At 53.3% G+C, this 24,029-nt stretch overlaps 1 protein-coding gene across 1 annotated transcript; it reads right to left on the minus strand.

Moving 5' to 3' along the window:
* Window positions 1-242: 242 nt before the first annotated feature.
* WDR93 (WD repeat domain 93) lies at window positions 243-23,452 on the minus strand. Its single transcript, XM_026648570.1, has 16 exons — window positions 23,186-23,452; window positions 22,223-22,418; window positions 20,819-20,883; window positions 19,303-19,385; window positions 18,321-18,444; window positions 11,953-11,991; window positions 10,139-10,226; window positions 9,102-9,285; window positions 8,779-8,849; window positions 6,599-6,685; window positions 5,633-5,764; window positions 4,437-4,632; window positions 3,683-3,743; window positions 2,971-3,127; window positions 1,559-1,742; window positions 243-342 (listed from the first exon to the last, which is right to left on the minus strand). Exons 1-16 carry the CDS (start codon window positions 23,450-23,452, stop codon window positions 243-245), a joined length of 2,034 nt encoding a protein of 677 aa, XP_026504355.1.
* Between the last annotated feature and the right edge of the window lie 577 nt (window positions 23,453-24,029).

Below are 24,029 nucleotides of genomic sequence, written 5' to 3' on the forward strand. Positions count from 1 at the left end.
TGGTGCAAGTATCCTTGGTGAATGAGGGGAGGAGGAGCTGCTCCCTGCTGGCATGGGCTGATCAGTGGGCTTGGGTTAGAGGTGGGGGAAGTCAGTCAGTGGGATGAGCTGCCTTGAGGTGGAGATGAGTCAGTTAAAATAAATAGGCTGCAGTTAAAATGCCAATGCTAGGCCAGGCTTGTGGGCCTAGTGCCAGCCCAGGGCTGCGAGGTTGATCTGAACTATAGCTCCTCCTGCCCCCATCACTTCTTCCGGCTCTCCCTCTGCAGGGCGGCTGCATGCTTCCGCAGCTGGCTCCAGCACTTGGGTACCTGCTGGCTGAGTCCTGGCAGGCGCTGCAGCCTGACAAAGAGAATGCAGGGGCTCAGAGTTTGGTTTTTCCCCATCCTTGAGCCCTCTGGGCTCTACCGAACCAATTAAAAATAAATCCGTGCAAATTCACCACCACCCTCCGGTGCAGATTGAGATCTAGAACAGCCAGACACCTCTTCACATGCCATTCAGGACACAGAGATGGGCTGCTATGGGCCAGAGTGTCAGCAGCCAAACTGCCCACCCCACCCCATTTGTGCTCTCATCTGATAGCCTGTGGGAGCACAAATCAGGGTGCTGCATGTGTACCTGCTGTGGACTAAGCTAAGGTCTGCTACAGACCTGAACTTCTATGGGTTGGTGATTTGAGCTCTGACTGTCAGAGCAAAGGGCTAAGGGGGGTCCCCAATTTTCATAGTAGAAAGCTGCAAGCTGGAAAGGCTTTTCCTCGGGACAGATCTATGGGGAGGGGAGGCATTCCTGAGCTGGTGCTATAGGGATGAAAGGCTCTCTGTGCCCTGAGCTACCTGCCACTCCCCTGGCTCAGGACTAGAAGGAGAAGAGAGAAAGGTGCTAGGTAACAGAAACCTGCGAGGCCATTTTGCCCTCCCTACAACCCCCCCCCCCCCCCGCTAGGCTTCAGCCTCTCAAACTTAAGGCCTGATCCAAAGCCCACTGAAGTCAATGGAAGGATTCCCATTGACTGGAATCAGACAGGCTCTCAAAAGTAACAGCTCAAGACACAGGTCATCCAGTAAGTGATGCAACACTGCCATCTAGTGACAATATGAGAGAGCAAAGTCTCTGCCTCGCAGGTGGAATTCCTGCATCAAAGATGCAATAGTTCCTATTCAAGCAGAGAAACCTACCGTGTATGTTCAATGAAGGAGGAGTCTGCCCTGCAATTGTGTGCATGGGGAAACAGAATCATCTGGAGAGATCCACAATCTCTCCCTTGCTGTGGCCGGAGCAGTGTCCCCGGGGGCAGAGCTGGCTGCTTGAGGTGGAGTCTGTCTGCTCTTTGGCACAGACCCAGCTCCCCCTGTATAGCCCAGAGTTTACTCCAGTCTCACCCCAGTGATACATAAGAACAAATAATACCAGCTGCCTGAAGTGACAATCCTGCCTCAGGCCATTCTGGAACCTCACTGGGCCCTTTGTGCTCTAGGGTGGGACCTGCCCTACCAGGAGTGTGAGCCAAGTCCCAGCTTCCAACACTCCAGACTTCCTGGTGGGAAAAGCTTACCTGTCACGGAGGAAAATGTCACATCTCTCGTCCCATGGCAGGTGCTGCAAGGAGTCAGGAGGAGGCTCCGGTACGGCTGGGAAAACCTCCATGGACTGGTAGAAATCAAAATAAAAAAGGAAGATGGAGCTTTGATTGTCTTTGGTCTGTGTCGGGGGACCAGCCTGCTGCTGCTGTTCATCACCTGTGTGCCAGAGAAGAGAGGACAGGGTATCTCAGTAGGATGCACATTCTGCAGAACCATCATAGGGGGCCAAGAGTGACCTAAGGCCACCATAGAGCTGGCTGCACCAATCTGCGTACACTGTTCTCAAGGCTGCTCTGATGTCAAGCTACTCAGCTGGGGAAGAAGAGAATGGCCTCATTCAGAGCAGCGATCACCATGAATGACCAAACAGTCCTGAGCCACCAGCTGGCCACACTGGCCAAGGTCTGGCGTGGGCTCTGTTAGAAATCCACCAGCATGGATGTTCTTGCATCATGGCCTGCACAGCACATGCTGGGGCTTGCAGAGAGCTGGCTGTGCACGTGGTGCTGGCTCCTCCTGCCCCGTGTTCCCAGCTGCTACATCACCCTGGAGAAGCTACTAATACATCAATACTTTCCCAGTGTTACTTGCAGCAGTGGGCTACCTGAGAAACTACCAGAAGGGATGTTCTAGGATCACAAATGGGAGGGAGGAGGGGCCAGGTGATGGCTAACAGGAACCAACTGATGGCAAGTAGGATGGGAGATGTCTAGAAAACATTCCCTCAACTAGCATGTTACCCACCCTATGAGTAAGGCTGAGGACCCCTGCACCAGCTGACGGGGAACGATACAAGCACTCAAAGTCAACCAAAAATTCAGCCCCAGGGCTGCTGTTTCATCCTAGCAGCACCAGCATTTCCAGTGCCCTCTTCTCCAGGAGACCAGCTTCAGGGAAAGGGGAGGCAGCCAGTCTACTCAGCCTGTTACCTTGGCCTAATTCAGCCTGTACAGCAATTGCAGCATGGGACGCACACTGCAGTCCCCATGGCCCAAGCAATGATGTTTAAAGCTTTCAGTCCCTGCTTCCCCATACAAGTCCTGCTGCCTCTCACCAGTAGGAGGCATTGAAAGGCCAGCGTATGACCTGTGAGCAGCTTTCAGTGGGGCCAGCGTGCAGACAGATACCAGTGCACAGATGCCGCACAGCAATGCTAATCGGCCTAGTGTCCGGGGCAGGTTGTGCAGATCTGGCAGCCACACGGGGAAACCCCACCCCCATTTCATATTGTGAGTTGACCCTTCTATCTCCTGGGACTTGCTAACTTGAAACTCCTTGGCAGGAGCTGGAGACCCAGGACCCCCTTCCCACTCCCACCTGTGACAGGAGTGCATGGTAGCACGTAGTTCCCTCCACCCGTTCCCTTCTGTGTCAGACTCCCTACCTCGGAGGAGCAGGCATTGGTTAGTGGTATCCACGGTAAACACCGGTTGCCAGGGGGATGCTACGGTGTGAGAGGGTGGGGTGATGAAGTGGCAAACAGTCTGTGGCGTGGCAGTGTCTGTGAGGCACACTGTGCCATCCCAGGAGAACACCAGCACCTGAAAGAGCAACAGGGCACAGAAGCTGCAGGGAGAGCACTGGCAGGGCCATTCCCATTTCCCTTGGCTGGGACTGGGGCAGGAGAAAGCCCTGAAAGCCTTAGCAGGATGCAGGAACCCTGCAGACTGGAAATGAGGTGCATGGGCCAGAGCTGTGTGGAGAACCCAGGGCTGCAAGAGCAGAAATGCTGTGGGTCAGGACTGAGGTGAACAGCAGAGCGCAGTTTGCTCAGCCCTTGCTGAACTAGGGCTGGCTCCAGCCAGATGCTTTTAACTCTTTATTTTCCACAAGATCCTTGTGCTTGTTTTGAAATGGCTGTCCATCTCCACTGGTCACAGGGCTCCACTTTCCCCCTGGAGTTTATAACTGGGTGGGCTGGACTTGCCTTGTGACTTCTCCACACCTCCAAGGTCTGGGATTTCCTGCCACTCAGCCCTCACCTCAGCACTTGGTGACTCAGGCCAGCTGCTAGTGTTGTGCCCCCCAGGCCCTACTGCACAGTCATGCTCTTCAGAGGACACAGGGCCCTAGAGGGGGTGACTTGCAACACTCACTGCACCAGGTAAGGCTGGAATCGGTGCTACTGCGCTGATGGTCTGATCTGGGTCCTCAGACCTGTAAAATAAACTCACCCTTAGGATGCTGCTTGGGAGCAGACCTAGCACTTTGAGGAGCCAGGAGAGCGAGAGCTGCAGTGCATGATGCAGGGGTTCATGGGGGATTTAGGCCAAATGCTGCCCTACTGAGATCAGCAAACTGGGAGCTGGCCCTACCCTCGAAGCTCTGATTGGCAGGAGCACGAGCAAACAGGAGTTGGGCAGGCACAAGGCAGGGAATTCCACCCCAACTTCTGTTCCAAGCTCTCCTGGAAGAAGACCGAGCAGGCACCAGCAACACCTTGTGGTGGCTACTGCAGGGACAATGCTGGCTGAGATATGGCTCCAGGCAGGGCTGTAGGGACAAGCCAAAGGGCAGCCTGAGCCTGTGGGCTCATGAGCCCGTGTTGCACTGTGCATCAGCCAGAGCTCAGAGGGAAGGAGATGCCCCGATCCATGCCTGAAGGACTGTGATTGTGTATTGCTAAACAAAGTGACTGTTGCTGCTAAGGTTGAGTGTTTGGTACTGATAATGGGGTGGGAGAGTTTGCTGGGTGGATTCCCGCCTCCCCAAAGACAGTGGTGGGGTCTCCCAAGGGGAGGGGAAGTGTTTGCAACTCCCTTCTAGTGAAGGGGAACCCCCACCACGCCACTGAGACAACTGATCTGGCCTGTGACCAACCTCCCTGGGGCCTAGCAGAACCCATCTCACCTGTCTGCCAGGAGCACAGTCCTGGACTCTCTGGGCCCTGATACTATAACCAGGTGGAGAGACCCATCCGTACACAGCACCAGAAGCTGCACTTTGGGCCTAGGCAGCTGGTCCCTTGGGGCTGTAGATGTCTGCAGGAAGTGGATGGTGCGGCTGAGACATCCCTCTGGAAGGGCAGTCACAGCTAGTGGGAATCCTGGGAAAGGCACAAGCACCCAACAGTTGGAAACAAACAGCAGTTTGGAGATACAGGGGCCAGCACTGAATCTGGCCTCCACCTGAGAGCGACTCAGCCTGGCACCAAGGAGGTGACCTCCATGTGAGGGAAGCTCAGCATGGTTCCACCCCACCCATGCTGAACTAATGGGCACCTCTGTTAGTACCATAGAGAGCTAGTGACTTGTATGGGAGGGAAGTCGAGCATAGCTCCATCTTACTGGCTTGGCTAGGAACTGGGCCAGGTTCTGTTTTGGGCTCATTTTGCCTGCAGTCCTCCTGGCTGTGGCGCAGCATGGCAGGGTTGCCACCTTCTCAGCTTTGGCCTGAGGGACCCAATCTTTACGTTGCCATGTGGTGGTGCAGTATCACAGCGTGCTGACACTGCGTCACCAATGGATTTGGGTGGGACTGTGGCCTGCCCCGGTGCAGTCACAGGACCGGCCCAAGTACAGAGTAGGGCACGCTCTTGAATTTTGCTCTGGGACAGTCATTGCATCACAGCCCGGTGATGCTGTGAACTTGTCATGGTGAATCGTAAGGTCATGATGTGGTGACACTACTTCAGTCCCACAAATAGCGTGAGGCTATGTTGTCCAAAGGGGGGAATGTCCCAAAAACATTCAGGCAGGGCACTTATAGCCTTAGCTGCTGCAAACATAACTGTTGGCCAGCCCCAAAGACATTTTGATTTCACTGTCCTCTTGCAGGACAGGCGATAGTTCTATCAGAACTGGAACTGGCCCCTGAAAACTCAGGCCATGTGACATGAGAGACTCTGCTACTCAGCTAAGGCACCTGGGATGTTTGGCCACCTGTTGCTAGGGAACCAGTAAGCCTGCAGGGTTTTTTGGAAAATGTTCTTGAAAACCCCTTTGTGATCCCCAGCTGGCACATCCAGACCCCCAAATCCCTAGGGAGAGAATCCCCCTGTCAGCCTCCCACAGGTACCCATCAATTCCAGCAATGGAAGAGCTCACCTAGACATCTGTCCCACACCGTTATCGTCCCATCTTCACATGCCAGCGCCATGTAAGAGGAGCAGGAGGTGACAGCTGAGCAGGTGATTGGAGCAGCACATGGCCAGACAGTGTCAGGTTTTAGCTCAGCGTCTGGAGGGAGAAGCATGGCCTCTGAACAGCTGAGCCTCATCTTCAGGGAGATGGGGAGTCCCCCCCACCCACATCAGCCTCTGGTGTGTGTTAGCCTTCTTGGGCTGAGTACAATGGGTGCAGGTCAGGAGCCGCCTGCTGTAGTGGCCTCACTTGGGACACTGTCCATCTGGAAATCCTCACTATCCAGCTGCCACCCTGGCCTAATGGAGAAATTTGAGCCATGGGGCCAGTTCCTCTCCTCTCCTATGTCTTACTTCTTCTAGCTAAGGAAAGCTGGCTCAGCCCCCTCTCAGCAGTGGCCAACCGAGAGTGAAATAAAGTACTCCCGGCCCCCCAGCCATGGGGCTAAGGATGCTGCCTTTACAGGGTTCCCATCCCAGCCTGTCTGGGAGAACAATCCCTTTCCTGGTGTCATTAGACTTTTAGCCCTTAAGCTTCTTCCTCATACCTGGGCAGGGTGGAAGCACTCTCAGGTCAGCCCCAGTTTCCCTCCCTGCTGTGAGCTCACTGCTGGTTGCTGTGAATTACTGACTCAGAAATGCTGAGGCTGTGGAAGACTGAGCTCCATGGGGACAAACACACAGTGCCCTACCAGGGCAAAAGGTATGGAAAAGGTCAGCGGCCATGCCCTCTGGGAAATGTCAGCCTGACAGTGGGGGCCCTCTTGGATCAGGAAGATCCTAGGGGGGCCCTATTGGGAAAGGTCAGAAGATCTCCTGCCAGTGCAGGGTTAAAGGGAAAAGCCTTTTAGTACAAACCACTTTCTTTTTAAATCTACAGCAGCAGTTTGAAAATAAGTACCCTCCTGCCCCCCATCCTTTCGCTTCTTACCCGTTTTCTCCTTTGATGGCCGGGTGAGTAAATACAGGCAGAGATTGTGGCTTCCATTCCAATGCACACTGATGCCAGTGGGCACGTCTGGAAGAGGAGATCAGAGAAAGGAGAGGGGAGTGGGCAGCTCGAAAGCCTGGGTTGAGGGAATCCGAGCTACACAGAAGTCTCCTGTGCCAGCTGCATCAGCCCGCTGGAGAAACTTGTCTGGGCTCCGCATCCCTTGGAGTTGCTCATTCAGAGCCAGAAATAGAACAAAAGTTCTTATTCCTGGTGATATTTTTTCCCTGCCTGTCTGTTCTGACTGCCTATGTCAGCCCCTCCCCCACTAGTTTCTCCCCCACACCTGGCAGTCCCCATTACAAGAGGTGGTCCAGGCAGCAGGAAGCCCAGTCAACGACTGGGCACATAGAAGTGTTTGGAGAGAGAAATTTGCTGTGCAATGGTGTGAGAACTATGCCCCTCTTTCTTCAACAGCCATGCCCCCAGTGCCAGCATATATTGGGAGCAGCAGGCACCTGACCTATGACAACTTCCTTGGGGCCTGGGCCACACAGCTGGCTTGAGTGATGAGACGTTGGCACAAAGATGGCAGGCTAATGCGCTGGTGCCACTTGCTGACCTGCCTGAGGACGGGAGCTGCTGGTTAAAATGCTGGTGACACCAGTTGGTTCAGTGAGAGGAAGGCTGTTTCTTTCACTGCATCCCAGAATTCCACAGCAGCCAAGCTGCCACAGTGACTCAACCAGTCAGTAGCACGGGGTGTTCTCAAATGTGTTCATAGTGGGAGCCACATATTTGTCAGGGAGATTGACTCAGGAGACCTCCCCTCCCATTCCCCATCGCCTGGCCCTGCCTCTCTGTCATTCGCAAACCCAGAGCATCCATCTGATAGAGTACCAGGGGAAAGCATTTATGGATTTGGGGCTTGTAGAGGGGTGGTCACCTGCTCCTGCCCTGAAGGGCTTGAAATCAGCCCCGGGGGACAGGGCTGAGGCTGCGTGAGGGCTGCTGCTAGGGAGAGCAGCAAGCCTTGGCTGATTGGGGAAACAGCCACAGCTGCGGCCATGCCCCAATCAGACCATAGCTGGCCCTATAAAGGCCAGTGAAGCCAGAAGCTGAGAGGACTCTCCCTCTAGCTCTTGAGGGAGAAGGGCCTGACTGCCTAGAAGCTGAGGAAGGTACCTAGAGTGGAGCAGAGCTGGGGAAAGGCGAGAGGAGCTGGGGCACTCCAGCCTGGGGAACCCCCAGGCTGCAGGCCTTGCTAAAGGCCAGAACAGGTACTAGGGCTACAGAGGGGTAGCCTGAGGTAGACAAAGGCAGCAGGTCCAAACCCCCCTTTGCCAGTGATGAACACTGCAGTCTGCCCCAGTGAGCACCCAAGGGAAAGGGGCACCAGGGTCTGGGAGGGACACAGGATCAGTAACAGGCGAGACTTGGGCCTGCACAGGGCGCTCCAAAGTCTGGAGAGCCAATTCCTTGGATGACCAGCAGGAGGTGCCGCAGGGTGAGTCGTCAACCTGTTACTAGGCTTCTCTAGTGCAATAAGAACTTTTCTTCATGAGGAACAATTAACTTCATGGGCACCTTCTCCTCTTCTCTTCCTCCCACCCCCACCCTGTTTCTCTTATCTGGGAAGAAGAAAGAGAGCCAGCTCTCCATACATCACTGACTGGGAACATCTGTTGCAGCAGTTTCTGTGGCTGCTGAATTATAAACAAAGACGGCTGGACATGGACAGAGAGCTTCGCTGCTGAATCATGAACTGGCGGAAGGCAGTAAGCAATGACACTTGTTGCCCCTGGCCCACTCACAGCACTTCCTGGCCTATGGCAGTGCCAACTTTACCCTGCTTTGGTTAGAACCACAGGAAAGTAGCCAGTCATCCATCTAGTCCCGCATCGTCCCTCCCAGGATGACCAATGTCAGATGCTGCAGAGGAGGATATAAATCTTCACTTGTGCAGTAATATACCATGGGGCAAGTTCTTAAAATCCAACTGGCATTTTGCATATGCCTAGTGCATGAGGATTGATAGCCCTTATCATTTTCATCCTGGCTTATGTCTTTGCAGATGCTATTCTTTGTAATAACAATGCCTGATCTAGTTTGAAACTCAATATGCTGCAGCAGTGAGTTCCACCGGTTAATTATGCATTTGTCTATCCGCTTTATATTACCTGGCTGTGCTTTGATTTCAGGTCTGATCTGCAGTATCTGGCCAGGCAGGAGAAAATGAAACACAGCATGGCTGAGAAAGGAAGGGATAATAAATACATGCTATGGAAATACCTTGATAAACAGAGCAATTCAACATGATCGGGAGTGGCTGTGGCCATACCCTCATGGCTTGGGACCAGGGAGCCAACTTCTTGGGCCACGGTTCAGAGTAACAGTTGGGAAGTGCCCTGGAGATGGCGGTGTGTGATGGCAACTCCTATGAATCCCTGGGCTGAAATGCCAGCATGCAAGGGGTGGAGCTGCACTCCTGCATCCTTCTCACCTGGGTTTCTCCTCCTTGCTGTCAGGCTCACTTTCTCTCTCCAGATGCTTTTGGAAGGTGCTGCGAAAGATTGCATCCTGCTGTTCCCATTGGTAGTCTTTGATCATGTGATTCTGTCCCAAGCCGATTACACTGCCATCATCAATCTTCATCAGGGCCTCCAAAGGGCTTTTAAAAGTGCTTCCTGGATCATGAACACCAAGGGGGGGGGAGAGAGAACCCCAGAAGAAGCAGAATCCATTGAGATCTAGGAAAGCTCTTGGGGGAAGGGGTAACCCTTCCCCTTTCATGTAGGGTCATACCATTCTCCTCCTTTGGATGGAACCACCTCTCCCAGGCCTTTGACCTAGCATAAGGCCCAGGTCCCTAGCCAGGAGCCAGCTCCTTTTACAATAGCAATGGTGGCTGCTTTCTGCCTCACTTATCTCTGGGGAAGGGGCCCAAATCCCAGGCTGCCTCCCTCTGTGCTCTTCTCTCTGATCAGCTGCTCTACCCCTGTATAGCTGGTATTGGATAGGGATCATGTGGGCTCAGACAGCCAGGCTGGGTCTGGCACTGCTGTTGGTAAGAATAAGGGTGGAGGAGAGGAAAGGCCACTAAGACCAGGCAGTGAGGAAGAGATTGTAGGGGGATCATAGCTGCACGTGTGTGTGCTGCACCCCACTGCCATAGAGGGTTGGTCACGGGTGGGACCTTTGGGCACCAGTATAATATACATAATAATCGTTAATAGAGGTGATGCATCACTAATGCAGCTGGGATACGAATAGCTGAGTAAGCAGCAAGTCCCACTCCAGGATCAGAGATGAGCCACACGCAAGGTGGGGCCAGTGGGCATTTTACTGTAATTTTTTATCTTTATGTTGCTATCCAGCCACTCACTCAGAGAGAAACACAAACACACAGAGACAGACACATGCAAGCACCCAAAGAGAGAGAGAGAGATGCAGAGAGGCACAACCATTATTACTTAACCAGACTTGAGTAAATTCCTACTTCCCCACCAAAAACAAAGGTCCCAAGAGAAGAGGCCTGACCTGTCAGAGGTTTGGGCGATCTGACCTTCAGCAGCAGCACTGGAAGACTCAGCTTAGTTTCAACTCTGCTTGCAGACATGGGTGATTCCTACAACGGAAGAGACAGCCACCCTGAGCACCGGCATGTCCAGGAGCTGCTCTGTGGCCTGTGCTGTCTCATGCTACCAACAACAAAGTTGTCACAGCTGAAACCTGCAGAATTGTTCCCTGGCATCTCAAACCTTCCTCCCAGGAAGGGTTCGCAACACTCCCCTCCCAGCATGCTGCTCCCCTATCACTGTGTGCACGATGAAGGCCATGCCCCACCGGTCTGAGGGATGGAGCCAGAGCATGGCTTCCATCAGAAGGGAAACACGCATTGCCCCATGGGATCCTGCTTTCATTAGCGCTCCACCCTCAGCTCTTCCCCAGATGCCCCATCACCCAGTGCTCCAAATACCCTACCCTTTATGGTACCCTAACTACAGAGGTGAAAGTAATAAGTTAAAGGACTTACCGGTACGCTGGAGTCCTGAGCAGGGGCATGGCCTCAACCAGAAGAGGCGGGGCCTTTAAATCAAGATTTAAAGGCCCCGGGGCTTTGCGGCTGGGAGCCCCGGGGCCTTTAAATCACCCCCGAGCTACCAGCTGCAGAGGCGGCTGGGACCCCGGTGCTCAGGGGCAATTTAAAGGGCCCGGGGCTCTGGCCGCCGCTACCGCAGCGGAGTTCCGGGCCCTTTAAATTGCCAACGGAGCCCTGCCGCCGCTACCCCGAGGCTCCGGCAGCCGGGCTAGTGTGGCGATTTAAAGGGCCTGGGGCTCCGGTGGCAGGGAGCCCCGGGCCCTTTAAATCGCTGCCCAAGCCCCGCTGCCTGAGCCCTGGGGTAGCAGCGGCAGGGCTCGGGCAGCACTTTAAAGGGCCAGGGCTCCCCATAGTGGCCAGAGCCTCAGGCCCTTTAAATCACCGCCAGAGCCAAGCCGCTGCTACCCCAGGGCTCCAGCAGCGGGGCTCAGGAGGAGATTTAAAGGGCCCTGGGCTCTGGCTGCTGCAGTACGCCGGACTGGACTGGCTTACTTTCATCTCTGCCTAACTACCATTAGGGATCCCTCCCCAAAGGTCCCTGGATGCAGAATGGTCCTGGTAACAGCATGTGATGTCTTCAAGCTCCAGTGAGAGAGAACCAGGGGTGAGGGATACTCAGATTGCTGCTGAATACAAGAACCAATGTGGGCTTCAAGGTACCTGTGACGGGGTAGAATCCCCTCTGCTTGGTTGGGAATGGGGAATCGGACACTTGCCACAAGCAGGAGGACAGCATCAGGGTACTGCTTTGAGCAGGGGGTTGGACTAGATGACCGCCTGAGGTCCCTTCCAACCCTGATATTCTATGATCAGCTTCCTGCCCTCAGCACTGGTCCTTGCACAGAGACGTGGCTAGGTACCTGCATGTGGATTAGTGAGACTGAAGACCTAGGTGTATGCAAGGGGGAAGGGAAGTTCTTGATATGAGTACTTGGAGCAGTAGAGAGGGGAATGTTAGGTGTTCATTTGCCTTGGGTCTGAGCCATTGGGGGTGGGGAGCTGGTCTATGAGTGCTGAACAGCAGCTCCTGTTAAATGGCAAGGCCAGCCTCTGCTGATCTGCGGTCTGGAGGAGACTAGCCCAGGTGAACACTGGAATGGATCCACTGGATGCTTAGAACAAAGAATGTGTCCCAGATTCCTGGCGCTCTTCCCCAAGAGCTGGGATGCAGGGGGTTCAAGGTGCAACCACCAACTCAACATCTATAATCTGCCTGGAGAGCTTGCTAAATTCTCACTCAGGCCTTGGTTACCGTTTCTGCAGAGCCCTCTCCCGGCAGTTCCAGACTTTTCTGCCAAGGAAATAGAAGGAGGCTGTGGTTAGTTCACACAAGCTGGTCATGGTAATCCAGAGCATCCCCTTCTCCACCTGAGCAAGTGGGGCTCTGACACACAGCCAGGTCTTCTTTTTGGCCTGGGACTGAAAAATGAAGCCAATTCAAAGAAGCCCAGACTGGAGAATCAGCTTCCCTGACTCACACTTGGAGATCCCGCACCCAATTCTCAAAAAGAACAGGAGTACTTGTGGCACCTTAGGGTATGTCTACACTACGAGAGTAGTTCGATTTTAGTTAAATCGAATATGTGCAATCGATATTAGAAAGTCGAACGTGTGTGTCCACACTAAGGACAGTAATTCGACTTTGTCAGTCCACACTACCAGGGAAAGCGTCGACATTGGAAGCAGTGCACTGTGGGCAGCTATCCCACAGTTCCCGCAGTCCACGCTGCCCATTGGAATTCTGGGTCGAGCCCCCAATGCCTTCTGGGTAAAAAAATGTGGCGAGGGTGCTTTTGGGTAACTGTCGTCATCCGTCAGTCACTACCGCCCTGCCTCCCTCCCTGAAAGCGCCGGCGGGAAATCAGTTCGCGCACTTTTTGATCAGTGACAGCGCGGACGCCACAGCACTGCGATCATGGATCCCGCTGCGACCATCGCTGCAGTTGTGGCCGTTCTCAACACCTCGCAGCTTATCATACACCTTTCCCAGAGGCAGATGCAGAGAAATCAGGCGAGGAGGCTACGGCACCGCCGTGCGGGCCTGAAGTCGGAGAGTAGCACAGAGCTGTCAGAAACCACGAGCCCCAGCGCCCAGGACATCACGGTGGCAATGGGGCATGTGGATTTTGTTGAACGGCGATTCTGGGCCCGGGAAACAAGCACGGACTGGTGGGACCGCATAGTGCTTCAGGTCTGGGATGAATCCCAGTGGCTGCGAAACTTTCGCATGCGGAAGGGGACTTTCCTGGAACTTTGTGACTTGCTGTCCCCTGCCCTGAAGCGCAAGGACACCCGCATGCAAGCAGCCCTGACTGTCCAGAAGCGAGTGGCCATAGCACTCTGGTAGCTTGCAACGCCGGACAGCTACCGGTCAGTCGCGAACCACTTTGGCGTGGGCAAATCTACCGTGGGGGTTGTTGTCCTGCAAGTAGCCAAGGCAATCGTCAAGGTACTGCTGTCAAAGGTAGTGACCCTGGGAAACGCGCAGGCCATCATAGATGGCTTCGCTGCGATGGGATTCCCAAACTGCGGTGGGGCTATAGATGGGACTCACATCCCTATCCTGGGACCGGGCCACCAGGCCAGCCAGTACATCAATAGAAAGGGGTACTTTTCAATGGTGCTGCAAGCACTGGTGGACCATCGGGGACGGTTTACAAACATCTACGTCGGATGGCCGGGCAAGGTTCATGACGCTCGCGTGTTCAGGAACTCTGGTCTGTTTAGACGGCTGCAGGAAGGTATTTACTTCCCGGACCACAAGATAACTGTTGGGGATGTGGAGATGCCTACAGTGATCCTCGGGGACCCAGCCTACCCGCTAATGCCCTGGCTCATGAAGCCCTATACTGGCGCCCTGGACACTGAAAAAGAACTCTTCAACTACCGGCTGAGCAAGTGCAGAATGGTGGAGGAGTGTGCTTTTGGCCGTCTCGAGGGGAGATGGAGAAGCTTACTCACTCGCTGTGATCTCAGCGAAACCAATATCCCCATCGTTATTGCAGCTTGCTGTGTGCTCCACAATCTGTGTGAGAGCAAGGGGGAGACCTTTATGGCGGGGTGGGAGGTTGAGGCAAATAGCCTGGCTGCTGATTACGCCCAGCCAGACAGCCGGGCGATTAGAAGAGCCCAGCGGGACGCGCTGTGCATCCGGGAGGCTTTGAAAGCCAGTTTCAAGGCTGAGCAGGGTACCCAGTGACTTTTAAGTTTGTGGACACAGAAGCAGAACTTGCCCCCGTTTCTTTACCCAGTTGCCGTCGACTATCCTCTCCAATCACATACCCCCTTCACCCCCTTCCCAAAAAATAAAATCTGTTCTGTTTTGTTAATGGACACCATTGTCTTTATTACTGTTTTTGCGGGAATGTTTTAAACCTGGGACGCAGACTGTGGCGGGGGGCGGGTTTAGTGTTGTGATGCAAATGATGCTTCTAAACTCCAGGAATGACAGGCTCCGCGGTGGTGGACTGGTTGTTTCAACGGAGCCTGCCAGCCCTCCTGGCCGGGACTGCGTGTATGTGTCGGCTATGTGACTGTCTTGCAGGGGGAGGAGGGTTACAGATCCCCTGCTGCGCGGCTCTGTGATCCAGGGTAAGGACCGCTGCATAAGATCTGTAACTGCCCTCCCCCGCCACCAAGTCATAGAGCAACACCACCCCCCCCACCACACAGAACATGAAAACCACCTCCCAGACTGACCAGGATAACTAGTCACTGCACTGTATATGTGCCCTGCTGCTGCACCTGCCCCCTGCTAAAGGTGACTGTCCTGTCCAATGACCAAGCCCCTTCCCCCCCCTTCAGACAGACTCCCCTCCAAAAGAAGAGGATGGAAACAGAAATGAACAGAAACGTATTCTTTATTAACAACCGCACATGGAACGGGGGGGTGAAACTTGGACGGGGTCTTGTGTGAGGCGGGTAGGAAAGGACTTTTCAAATTTTGGGGAATGAGAGCCTTCTAGTGGTAGAGCAGTCCGCAGGGGTGGAGTGAAATTTTTCACGGCCCCTTCCACCCCTCCGTGTTTGGACTTTGGGTGAGGGGGGTATGGGACTTGGTGGCGGGGCAGGGCAGTTACAGAGAGACTGCAGCGGGGCTCTCTCCTCCTGCCTCCGGTCCTGCAGAACATCCACAAGGCGGCGGAGCGTGTCCGTTTGCTCCCTCATTAGTCCAAGCAGCGTTTGAGTAGCCTGCCTGTCCTCCTGTCGCCACCTCTCCTCCCGTTCAATGTTTGCCCGGTGCATTTGGGACAAGTTCTCCCTCCACTGTGTCTGCTGGGCTGCCTGTGCTCGGGAGCATCCCATTAGTTCAGCAAACATGTCTTCCCGTGTCCTCTTCTTCCTCCTCCTAATGTGCGCTAGCCTCTGGGCAGATGTGGCTGTGGGAATTGGAAAAAGGGAGTGAATTCCTGAGACAGATCAATGTATCTGTGAACAGAGAACATAGTCTTTCTCTGTGAACAAGACCATGCAGAGCACCTATCACACGCGCACTGAGGACAAGGTCGAATTTTCGGCCCTCGCCTACCGTGCCTGTGGTCTTGCTGTGGCGAGCTGAGGAGCAGGGCTGGACACCGGACTTTGTCTAGCTGGCAAACATGGTAAGCCGTAGACTTGTGGCCGCTTAAAACTTTAAGAGTGGCACTGGCCTCCTTTCACATAGAAAGCAATGCGAGTCTCTGCTGGCAGCAATCCTGCAAGCATGAACTCTGGCCCTGTCCCACCCCCTAGCGGCTGTAAACCGCGTGGCTGTAAACCGGCGGTTGCAGTTCTGTAAAGGGACGGGCAAGCAGTCCCAATACTAACTTTCCCCTACCTAATTCACAGCAGGGAGTCATGCCAGACATCACCCTCCTGAAGGTCTCGGAGAGCCAGAAGGAGAAGATGCTCCGGGACAGCCTGCAGAAACCGGGGCCATTTGCTGCACTGCTCTGCAAGGCCATGATCCCGGAGTACCTGCTGGCGTTGTGGCAGGGAAACGTGTCCTACCACGGGGGGCCTAATAAGCTCTCCCTGCCCAGGAACCTGCTGATGAGGCTGGAAAAACACCTGCAGGAGGTGTATGAGGAGTTCTCCCCGGAGGATGTCGCCTCTATCCCCGGTTACATTGACCAGTTCTTGGCTTAGGTGCCCTTGGAGGGACAAATGACTGCAGGGTTTTGGGCACTATAATCATGAAGCGGACATTGTGCAATTTTTTGAAAATGGTTCGGACTATATATTGAGGCGCCCAAAGGCAGACTAATCATGATACACTTTGCACTGATTCCCCTTTTGTTTGACTTTCCTGTTTACATGTTTTGAAGCACTTTACCCACTGTTAATATTTTCAATCTTCCTGTTTTGTTGCAAATAAATGTTTACATGTTTTAAAGCACTTTAACTACTGTTAATATTTTAAATATGCCAGTTATGTTGTAAATAAATGTTTAGATATTTAAAACACTTACTGCTTGATCCTTCCCCTGAATCTGTGTCTGGGGTAACGGCGGGGGACGGTTGGTAGGGGATCTCGGTCAGGGTGATGAAGCGCTCCTGGCTGTCGGGGAAATCAGCGGTGCCAGCGCTGTCGACTGCCTCGTCCTCCTCATCTCCTTCTTCATCTTCCCCGTCCGCTAACATGTCGGAGGAACCGGCCGCGGACAATATCCCATCCTCAGAGTCCACGGTCAGGGGTGGGGTAGTGGTGGCGGCCGCACCTAGGATGGAATGCAGTGCCTCGTAGAAACGGGATGTGTGGGGCTGGGATCCAGAGCGTCCGTTTGCCTCTTTGGTCTTCTGGTAGCCTTGTCTCAGCTCCTTGATTTTCACGCGGCACTGCGTTGCATCCCGGCTGTAGCCTCTCTCTGCCATGGCTTTAGAGATCTTCTCATAGGTCTTTGCATTCCGTCTTTTGGAGCGCAGCTCGGAAAGCACGGACTCATCTCCCCACACAGCGATGAGATCCAAGACTTCCCGATCCGTCCATGCTGGGGCCCTCTTTCTATTGGATTGCACGGCCATCTCTGCTGGAGAGCTCTGCATCGTTGCCACTGCTGCCACTGCTGCTGAGCTCGCCACGGTGTCCAAACAGAAACTGCGCTTCAAACTGCCCAGACAGGAAAAGGAATTCAAATTTTCCCGGGGTGTGGCTGGTCAGAGCATCCGAGCTCGGACTGCTGTCCAGAGCGTCAACAGAGTGGTGCACTGTGGGATAGCTCCCGGAGCTATTAGCGTCGATTTCCATCCACACCTAGCCTAATTCGATATGGCCATTTCGAATTTAGCGCTACTCCTCTCGTTGGGGAGGATTACAGAAATCGATTTAAAGAGAGCTCTATGTCGAACTAAATGGCTTCCTGGTGTGGACGGGTGCAGGGTTAATTCGATATAACGGCGCTAAATTCGACATAAAAGCCTAGTGTAGACCAGGCCTTAGAGACTAACAAATTTATTAGAGCATAAGCTTTCGTGGGCGGGTTGAATCACAGAAACCCCCTTGGGAGCTGCCACCTGATGTGCCAAGACTACCTCTGCTTCTGTTTTCCCTGCCAGCTCAGGACTCCAGCACCCTGTCTTGCTGAATTAGACACTCCAGTCCCCTTCAACACAGACCCAGGATCTGAATCACTTTCCCAAAGCTGCAAGTTTACCCAAAAACAGCTCACAGGAGTGTGCTTGTCTTTAGCACTCAGATGCCCAACTCCCAATGGGGTCTAAACCCAGATAAATCCGTTTTACCCTGCATAAAGCTTATGCAGGGCAAACTCATAAATTGTTCGCCCTCTATAACACAGATAGAGAGATATGCACAGCTGTTTGCTCCCCCAGGTATTAATACATACTCTGAGTAAATTACTAAATAAAAAGTGATTTTATTAAATACAGACAGTAGGATTTAAGTGGTTCAAAGTAGTAACAGACAGAACAAAGTAAGTCACAAGCAAAATAAAATAAAATGCGCAAATCTATGCCTAATCAAACTAAATACAGATAATCTCACCCTCAGAGATGCTTCAGTAAGTTTTTCTCAGACTGGACACCTTCCAGGCCTGGGCACAATTCTTTCCCCTGGTACAGCTCTTGTTCCAGCTTAGGTGTTAGCTAGGGGATTCTCCATGATGGGTTGTAGCCCACGAAAGCTTATGCTCTAATAAATTTGTTAGTCTCTAAGGTGCCACAAGTACTCCTGTTCTTTTTGCGGATACAGACTAACACGGCTGCTACTCTGAAACCCAATTCTCAGTTATACTAAGGCCCTTTTGGGCCATTCTGCCAGTATGAAGGGCATTTCAGGGGGTAGAAATGGCTCCCTGAGAAACCACCCTGCACTGGACCCCTCCCCAGTTGGGGGCAACACTTATCGGGAGGGGAGCACATTGAATCGTGGCCTCTGATCTAGAGGAACCTCCTTAGAAAACTTGTCTTGTGAGTGACAATAGTGGCCCAACAATATAAGGGGCTTGTGAAATGTGGGTTGGGTGACAACATCCCCGCTTCCTTCCCCATCAATGTGCTGACAAACCCACTCAGCCTGGTCGGTGCAGCCAGTGGAACTGTGAGAACAAGGGCTATGGAAAGAGATGGAGGTGAAAGGACAAGACAGAAGATATCTCAGTAGGAAAGAAAAACATTTTGTACCGCCGACGCCTGGCTGAACCGCCTCTCCCTGAAAGATGACACTGCTGCAGCTGCCTGGGAATGGTCTGTCTCCTTCAGCCAGGAATCCTTAGGCAATCGGTAGATCTCCAGCCAAGCTTCTGTGCTGCCTGCATTGGGAAACTGCATTGAGCAATTTGAAAGGAGGCGAAAAGGTTTCTCAGGCAAGAGGACTCTGCTGTTATATACCCTCAAGAATGGGATTAGGGTTCCCTTTCAAATATAGGATCCCCCAGCTCATATCCCCACCAAGCCCCATGTCACGGATGCTGATCTAGGGAGTGGAGCTATACTCACTGGGTCATGTTGCAAAGTGGTCTTCTATTGGCTGCCTGTGGGGTGTCACATGTCCTGCTTTTCTAGCCCTCAAGGTTCCAGCAAAGCCCCTTTGTGGGGCATAGAGACCCTGCTGGGGCAGAAGGGGGCATTCACATGGCCCTCACTGCTCTGAGACTTGACTTGTGACTAAGAAACTCCTGTGCTTTGGCGAGGGTTGTTTGCTGCAGCAGGTTTGGGGAGGGCATCTCTGTGCAGTTCTCCAGCCTGTGTCAGAGCAGAGAGCCTCTCAGTATACAGGCCCATATGCTCCCAGTGTAAATGTGGGGCCTGGGGACAGGGTTGAGGAGCTGGGGTCGGTGATTAGAGCAGGAGGAGGGAGTCTGCTTTGCTTTGAATGGCCTGTCTGGCAGACCCAGAGGCACCACTGACCAGCCCCAGAGCGAGCTGCCTTCCATTAGCTGGCCGCAGGGGCTGGGTCCCTGCTGGGCCTTTGGCAGATGAAAGGGAAGAGCAGTGTCAACTCTCCTTGGCTGGAAGGACAGGTTGGGTTGACTCAGGAGAGCACTGGGGAATCCAGAGGACCCTCCCTAGACTGGTGAGTAAGTTTTACAAAGCTACATGAGCCGCAGGCCCCACCCATTGAAGCAGGGCAGCCAGCATTTGATACGCTGCAAATCCCTGGCACTTGCCTTGCAGCAGGATGCCTGCATAATCGCCCCCCTGGGAGAGCTCTGCCTCCACACAGGTGTTTCTCTTGCTGATCTCTTCCTGCCAAAGAAAGGTATGCCGGCATCAGAAAAGGCTGGGACAGTGATGCTTGCTGTGGTGCGCCCTTATTGCTAATGCACCCGGGAATTTGACTGAAAAGAGGCAGGCGCCCTGGGAACAGGTCCGGGAAGAACGTTCCATGCGCAGAGGGTTGGTGTGGGAGCAGGAGGGGAGGAGGAGAAGATGCCCTTGTTCTTGGGGGTTTGCTCCTGCACCCCACAGTGCCCCAGGATTCTCAGGTAGGGCTGGTGGCCAGAGGTGCCTTTTTCTGTGCGCATTGGGCTAAACTGCTGTGTCCATTTCCTTCAGCTCCACTCCTCATCAGAGTCATGCCTCCACTGGCTTCGTGCAGCGGGTTCTGCATTGGGCTACCCTTGAAAGCCACCCACGAGCACCAGCAGGGAGAGGAGCATGGGAGAAAGGCAAGAAGGAAGCAGTGGCATGGGCAGAGCAAAGGTGATAAAGGCAGAGAGGGCTGAGAGCACAGACTGGCAGGGGGTAGACTGGGACAGGAATCTCTACAGCCACCTATGGTTTGGGTCCTCAGTGGGGAGCCTTCAGCCCTGAGACGTTCTTCCTGAAGCCTGAGCAAAGGCTCGTTCCCCTGGCCTTTGGCCGTGGGCTGCCCAGGGTGTCTGTAATCCCTGTAAGGCTGGCCTTGGGCAGTGGGGGTGTTTGCAGAGAGCAGGCCTGCAGGGTCCCTGTGCCTGCTGCCCAGCCTGAGGGATGCTCTGAAGCCAGGGATGGCAGCAATGGGACGTCCTGCTGCCCTGTGGGGTTTGTCACAAAGGAGATGTGCAGCTCACAGAGGGGGAGGGGGGCCAGGAACCTGTTGGGTGGCCAGAGTCCCCAAAGCCTTGATATGCAGCTATAGCCCAAGGCCCAGCCCCCTGTGAGTGGCTTGGGAGGGCTAAGGAGCTTTTCAAAATGCTAAAGAGGGGAAACAAGTACAAATTGTCCCCCAGCCCAGAGCACCCCCACCCCTTCACCTGAGCCCTTCCAGCCCAGAGCCCCTCCACCCCTCTGCCTGAGCTCCTCCAGCCCAGAGCCCCCCTCCCGAGCCCCTCCAGCCCAGCACTCCTATCCCTGTGCCTGGGTCGTTCTGGCTCAGTCTGCCAGAGTCAGACTCCACATTATTTGAAGACAGGCTTCTTTGGTGTTGAGCTAGTTTGTTGCTGAATGCTGATGCACCCCTGGGATTTTGACATCTCAGAGAAGATTCTGGGCATAACCTGGGGTCTGTACTAGGGATAATATGGGTTCAAAGAGGATTATAGGTGAGTTATGCACCATTGACCCAGTTAACAGGACCTCTGATCTCCATTCCAGCTGTTGCCCTTAGCAGTGTGTTTCCTGAGTGCTGTTAGTAATCATGATTGTTTACTACACAGAGGCTTTCGCCTCAGTGCCCGTGGCACACACAGAGGACTTACCACTTCGTTTAGGACTTTAATGAGCAGCAGGCTGTCCCTGTGAAAATAAAAGAGTCGGGCAAGTCCTGGAAGAGAAAAACAGGTGAGAGGTGGGTGGGAAGAGAGTGAGGGGCGCAGCTCAGCTCCTTTGGAGGATGCAGTAACAGCACTAGGACTAGGTGCCTTCTGTGGCTCTCAGAAGACTCGGCCACAGCGTGCTGTCTAGTGACACACAGAGCAGTGCTGATGGCCCCAGCCAGAGGGAATACCCACACTGCGGCGGGAGTGTGCTCCCCAGACTGGGCAGACAGACTTATGCTCTCTCCACTTCAGCTAGCATGCTAAAAATAGCGGTGTGGACGTCATGGCACAGATGGCAACTCAGGCTATTGGCCGAGTTCAAGCCCACCCGACCCCTTGGCGCTGAGCTCGGGTGGCTAGTCTGAGCTGCTGCTCTTGCTGCCCCATCCACACTGCTATTTTTACAGTGTTAACTTGAGCCCCACTAGCGTGAGGTCTGTCTGCTTACTGGGAGGCTTGCTGCTAGCTGCAGTGTAGACATAAGCAGAGAGACCTGCATCCAGCCTTCCTCCCCAAGGAAACAGAGCTTCAAATGGGAAAGGGGAAGGTGGGTGGGAGCCCCAGGCATTTTCATGCACTTTTCAGCTATTGGGGTCAGTGCAGCAATGCTCAGAACTTGGAAAGCATCTATGCATCTGTCTTGCTAGGGGTGTTACAGCAGCACCGAGGATGTGGGATTTCACACGTCCTCCCCCACGCACACCCTGGGATGGCCACATTAGCCAAGTCCAGCACGGAGATGGCCTGTGCTCCAAGGGGATTTGCTCAGATCCAACTTTCTTCTCTCTAATGGAAAGAGAACTAAAGCCCACTTCATTAGTGTTGGACTCAACCAGAAGCCAATGGACCCTTCTGGGACTGCTGCATACACTAGTATCATGGTGGGGCTATTGGACTCAATATGGAGCTGACAGATCTTTTCTCCTCATCCGAACCTCCACACTGCAGCACACTGACTGTCCCTGAAGTGGAAGGGCTGGATGAAAGCCCCCGCCTTGAAGCCCAGCAACATTACTCCTTGACTGGCCCAGGGTATTGCTACAGAATGTGAGAGGTGCTGAGTGTGCTGCTTCCCCCATGTGACCAACCTCTGTTGCGCCACAGGGAGGGCACTTGCCATGGGGCCACCCCCCACTCTGAAATCTGTTGACTAGTCCCCATTTTTTGCAGGACCCTCTCAGAAATGTGTTAGTCATGCTTATTTCCATCCTGCTTTAGCTCTTTTCTACTGAGTAGATGCCACTTTCCCCACCGCCACCCACCACCTCCATTCCATCATAGTGCACAAGCTTGTCCTCAAAGTTCTCCCCACGTGGGACTTGAGGAAGCTCATGGGGCACCTACCCATCTCATCAACAGTAACGAGAAGGTGGGTCTCATTGCCAAGGTTGGAGGCACGGATGGCACAAATCTCTAGCTTGGCTGACTCCCAAGCACAGACCCGCTTACAGTTGGGCATGTTGAAAACTGCAAGCCCTGTGGAGAGCCCAACAAAGACATGCTGTCCAGAGGCTGCAAGGCAGTTGGCTCTTCCCATCACCTGCAGAGATGAAAAACAAAGCAGAAGAGAACATGACCCTGCCCTGCCACCCCCTGACAGGGGGACTGATCAGCAACACCAGCCATTTGCCAGCAAAATCCCATGATCTCACTAGGGCATGAAGTCTAGCTCCAATCTCAGAAAGATCCCACCAATATCAAAGGTGAGGCACATCTTCAAGGGAAGCTCGCCCTGCCACCGCCAGTGCTAGGGATAAACAAAAGCCTTCAATCTCCAGGCACCGTTCAGCAGCACTAGAGCTTCCCCACATCCAGCTACCCCCACAGGGAGAGCGGCGCAAATGCAGACATTCTGCTCAGGAAGCCCGTGCAGTCCCTGGGCACCGTGCAGCTGCATTCGATGTTGCTCTGCACCATTTCTAAAGTATTATTTTTAAAACACAGTTGAGTTTGTCCATACGATAGCAAGAGACTCATCAACTTCTCCAGAATAAGCAGGCGCTAGGGTCAGTCTGGCTCAGAGAGGCAGAGGGTGAGCCTGACATGATTTAATGCCACCTCTCCTCTTTCAGGAAGGTGTGATGGACTCTGAAATGGACTATGTCCTGTACTTCTCAGATGAGCAAGCTTAGAGCTGTAGCCATGTGGAATAAAACTGAAAGCAAGGGAAATGCTAATAGAGTCTCGGGAATTTAAATGGGCAGAGGGGTGACAATGGAAGAAGAAAGCAAAAGGAACTGAACTGACACTGCCTCGACAAACTGTTGCAATGACAGGTGGCAGCTGTGCTGTGAAGGGTCTCGGTACCTGGAATTCAGCTGTGGGCAGGTACAATGTGGGCTTGACCTTCAGTGTCTGTGCCTCTCGGAGTGCCTCCCTCTTCTCAATGATTTCCCAGGCCTGCTCGAATACTAGGGTCACCAGTTTATTGATCATCCGGAAAGGCTGAGGCAATGAATCAAAGATTTGATCGGGATCCTGCAGGAAGAAATTTTCTTCCTCATCCTTCTTAATCCAGTCCTTTTCAGAAGGTGGAGGGATCTCCAGGGGATGTTTCCGGATATATACTGGCATCTTTCTGCCTTCCCTGGTGTGATGACAACACAGGTGCCCTACACAGTAGTCACAGTAGATGGAGAGACCCAGGAAATCCTACGTAAATAGAACCTGGAGATAATGGGAGGAAACGATGATAAATACTTAGGATCTAGCTATAACAAAGAAGGAAGCTTCCTATCTTTATATGGAGAAATGACTATATCTATTTTGTAGGACTCACTTCTGCTTTCCCCATTGTCACCCCATGGTCTCCTGTACAGCTCAGTGCTGTGCCATGTGAGTACCATCCATGTGGATATATGCAGGTTAAGTACACAAGTGATTAGACATCTAAAATGCACAGCTAGTTATACACGTTTTGGGGGTGGTGTTACAGATAGATTAGGATACACGTAGGCAGGTTTTTGCCTGTCTCCCTGCTTATCCAGCCTGGAGAAAGTCACAAATATGATTTGTTTCAAAGGAACATTTTTCAAACTGCTTAAAACTTTGCTTATTTCTAAACCATGTTTCTTTGCACTAGTCAAAGGCCTGTGTCACTGTGAACTAAGCTTATGGAAAGTTAGTAGCTCTTAAATTAACCGACAGGGCC

This window comes from Terrapene carolina, unplaced genomic scaffold (assembly GCF_002925995.2).
Source record: "Terrapene carolina triunguis isolate 2854851 unplaced genomic scaffold, T_m_triunguis-2.0 Scaffold67, whole genome shotgun sequence".
NCBI classification, from domain to species: Eukaryota; Metazoa; Chordata; order Testudines; family Emydidae; genus Terrapene; species Terrapene triunguis.

Excerpts from the sequence above, each read along its gene's own strand:
- WDR93 (XM_026648570.1), bottom strand. The coding sequence starts at position 23,452 with ATGCCAGTATATATCCGGAAACATCCCCTGGAGATCCCTCCACCTTCT. Across the intron at positions 5,765-6,598 it reads GCCATCAAAGGAGAAAACGG|ACGCTGAGCTAAAACCTGAC; the intron begins GTAAGAAGCGAA and ends TTCTCCCTCCAG. Across the intron at positions 343-1,558 it reads GACATTTTCCTCCGTGACAG|GCTGCAGCGCCTGCCAGGAC; the intron begins GTAAGCTTTTCC and ends TCTCTTTGTCAG.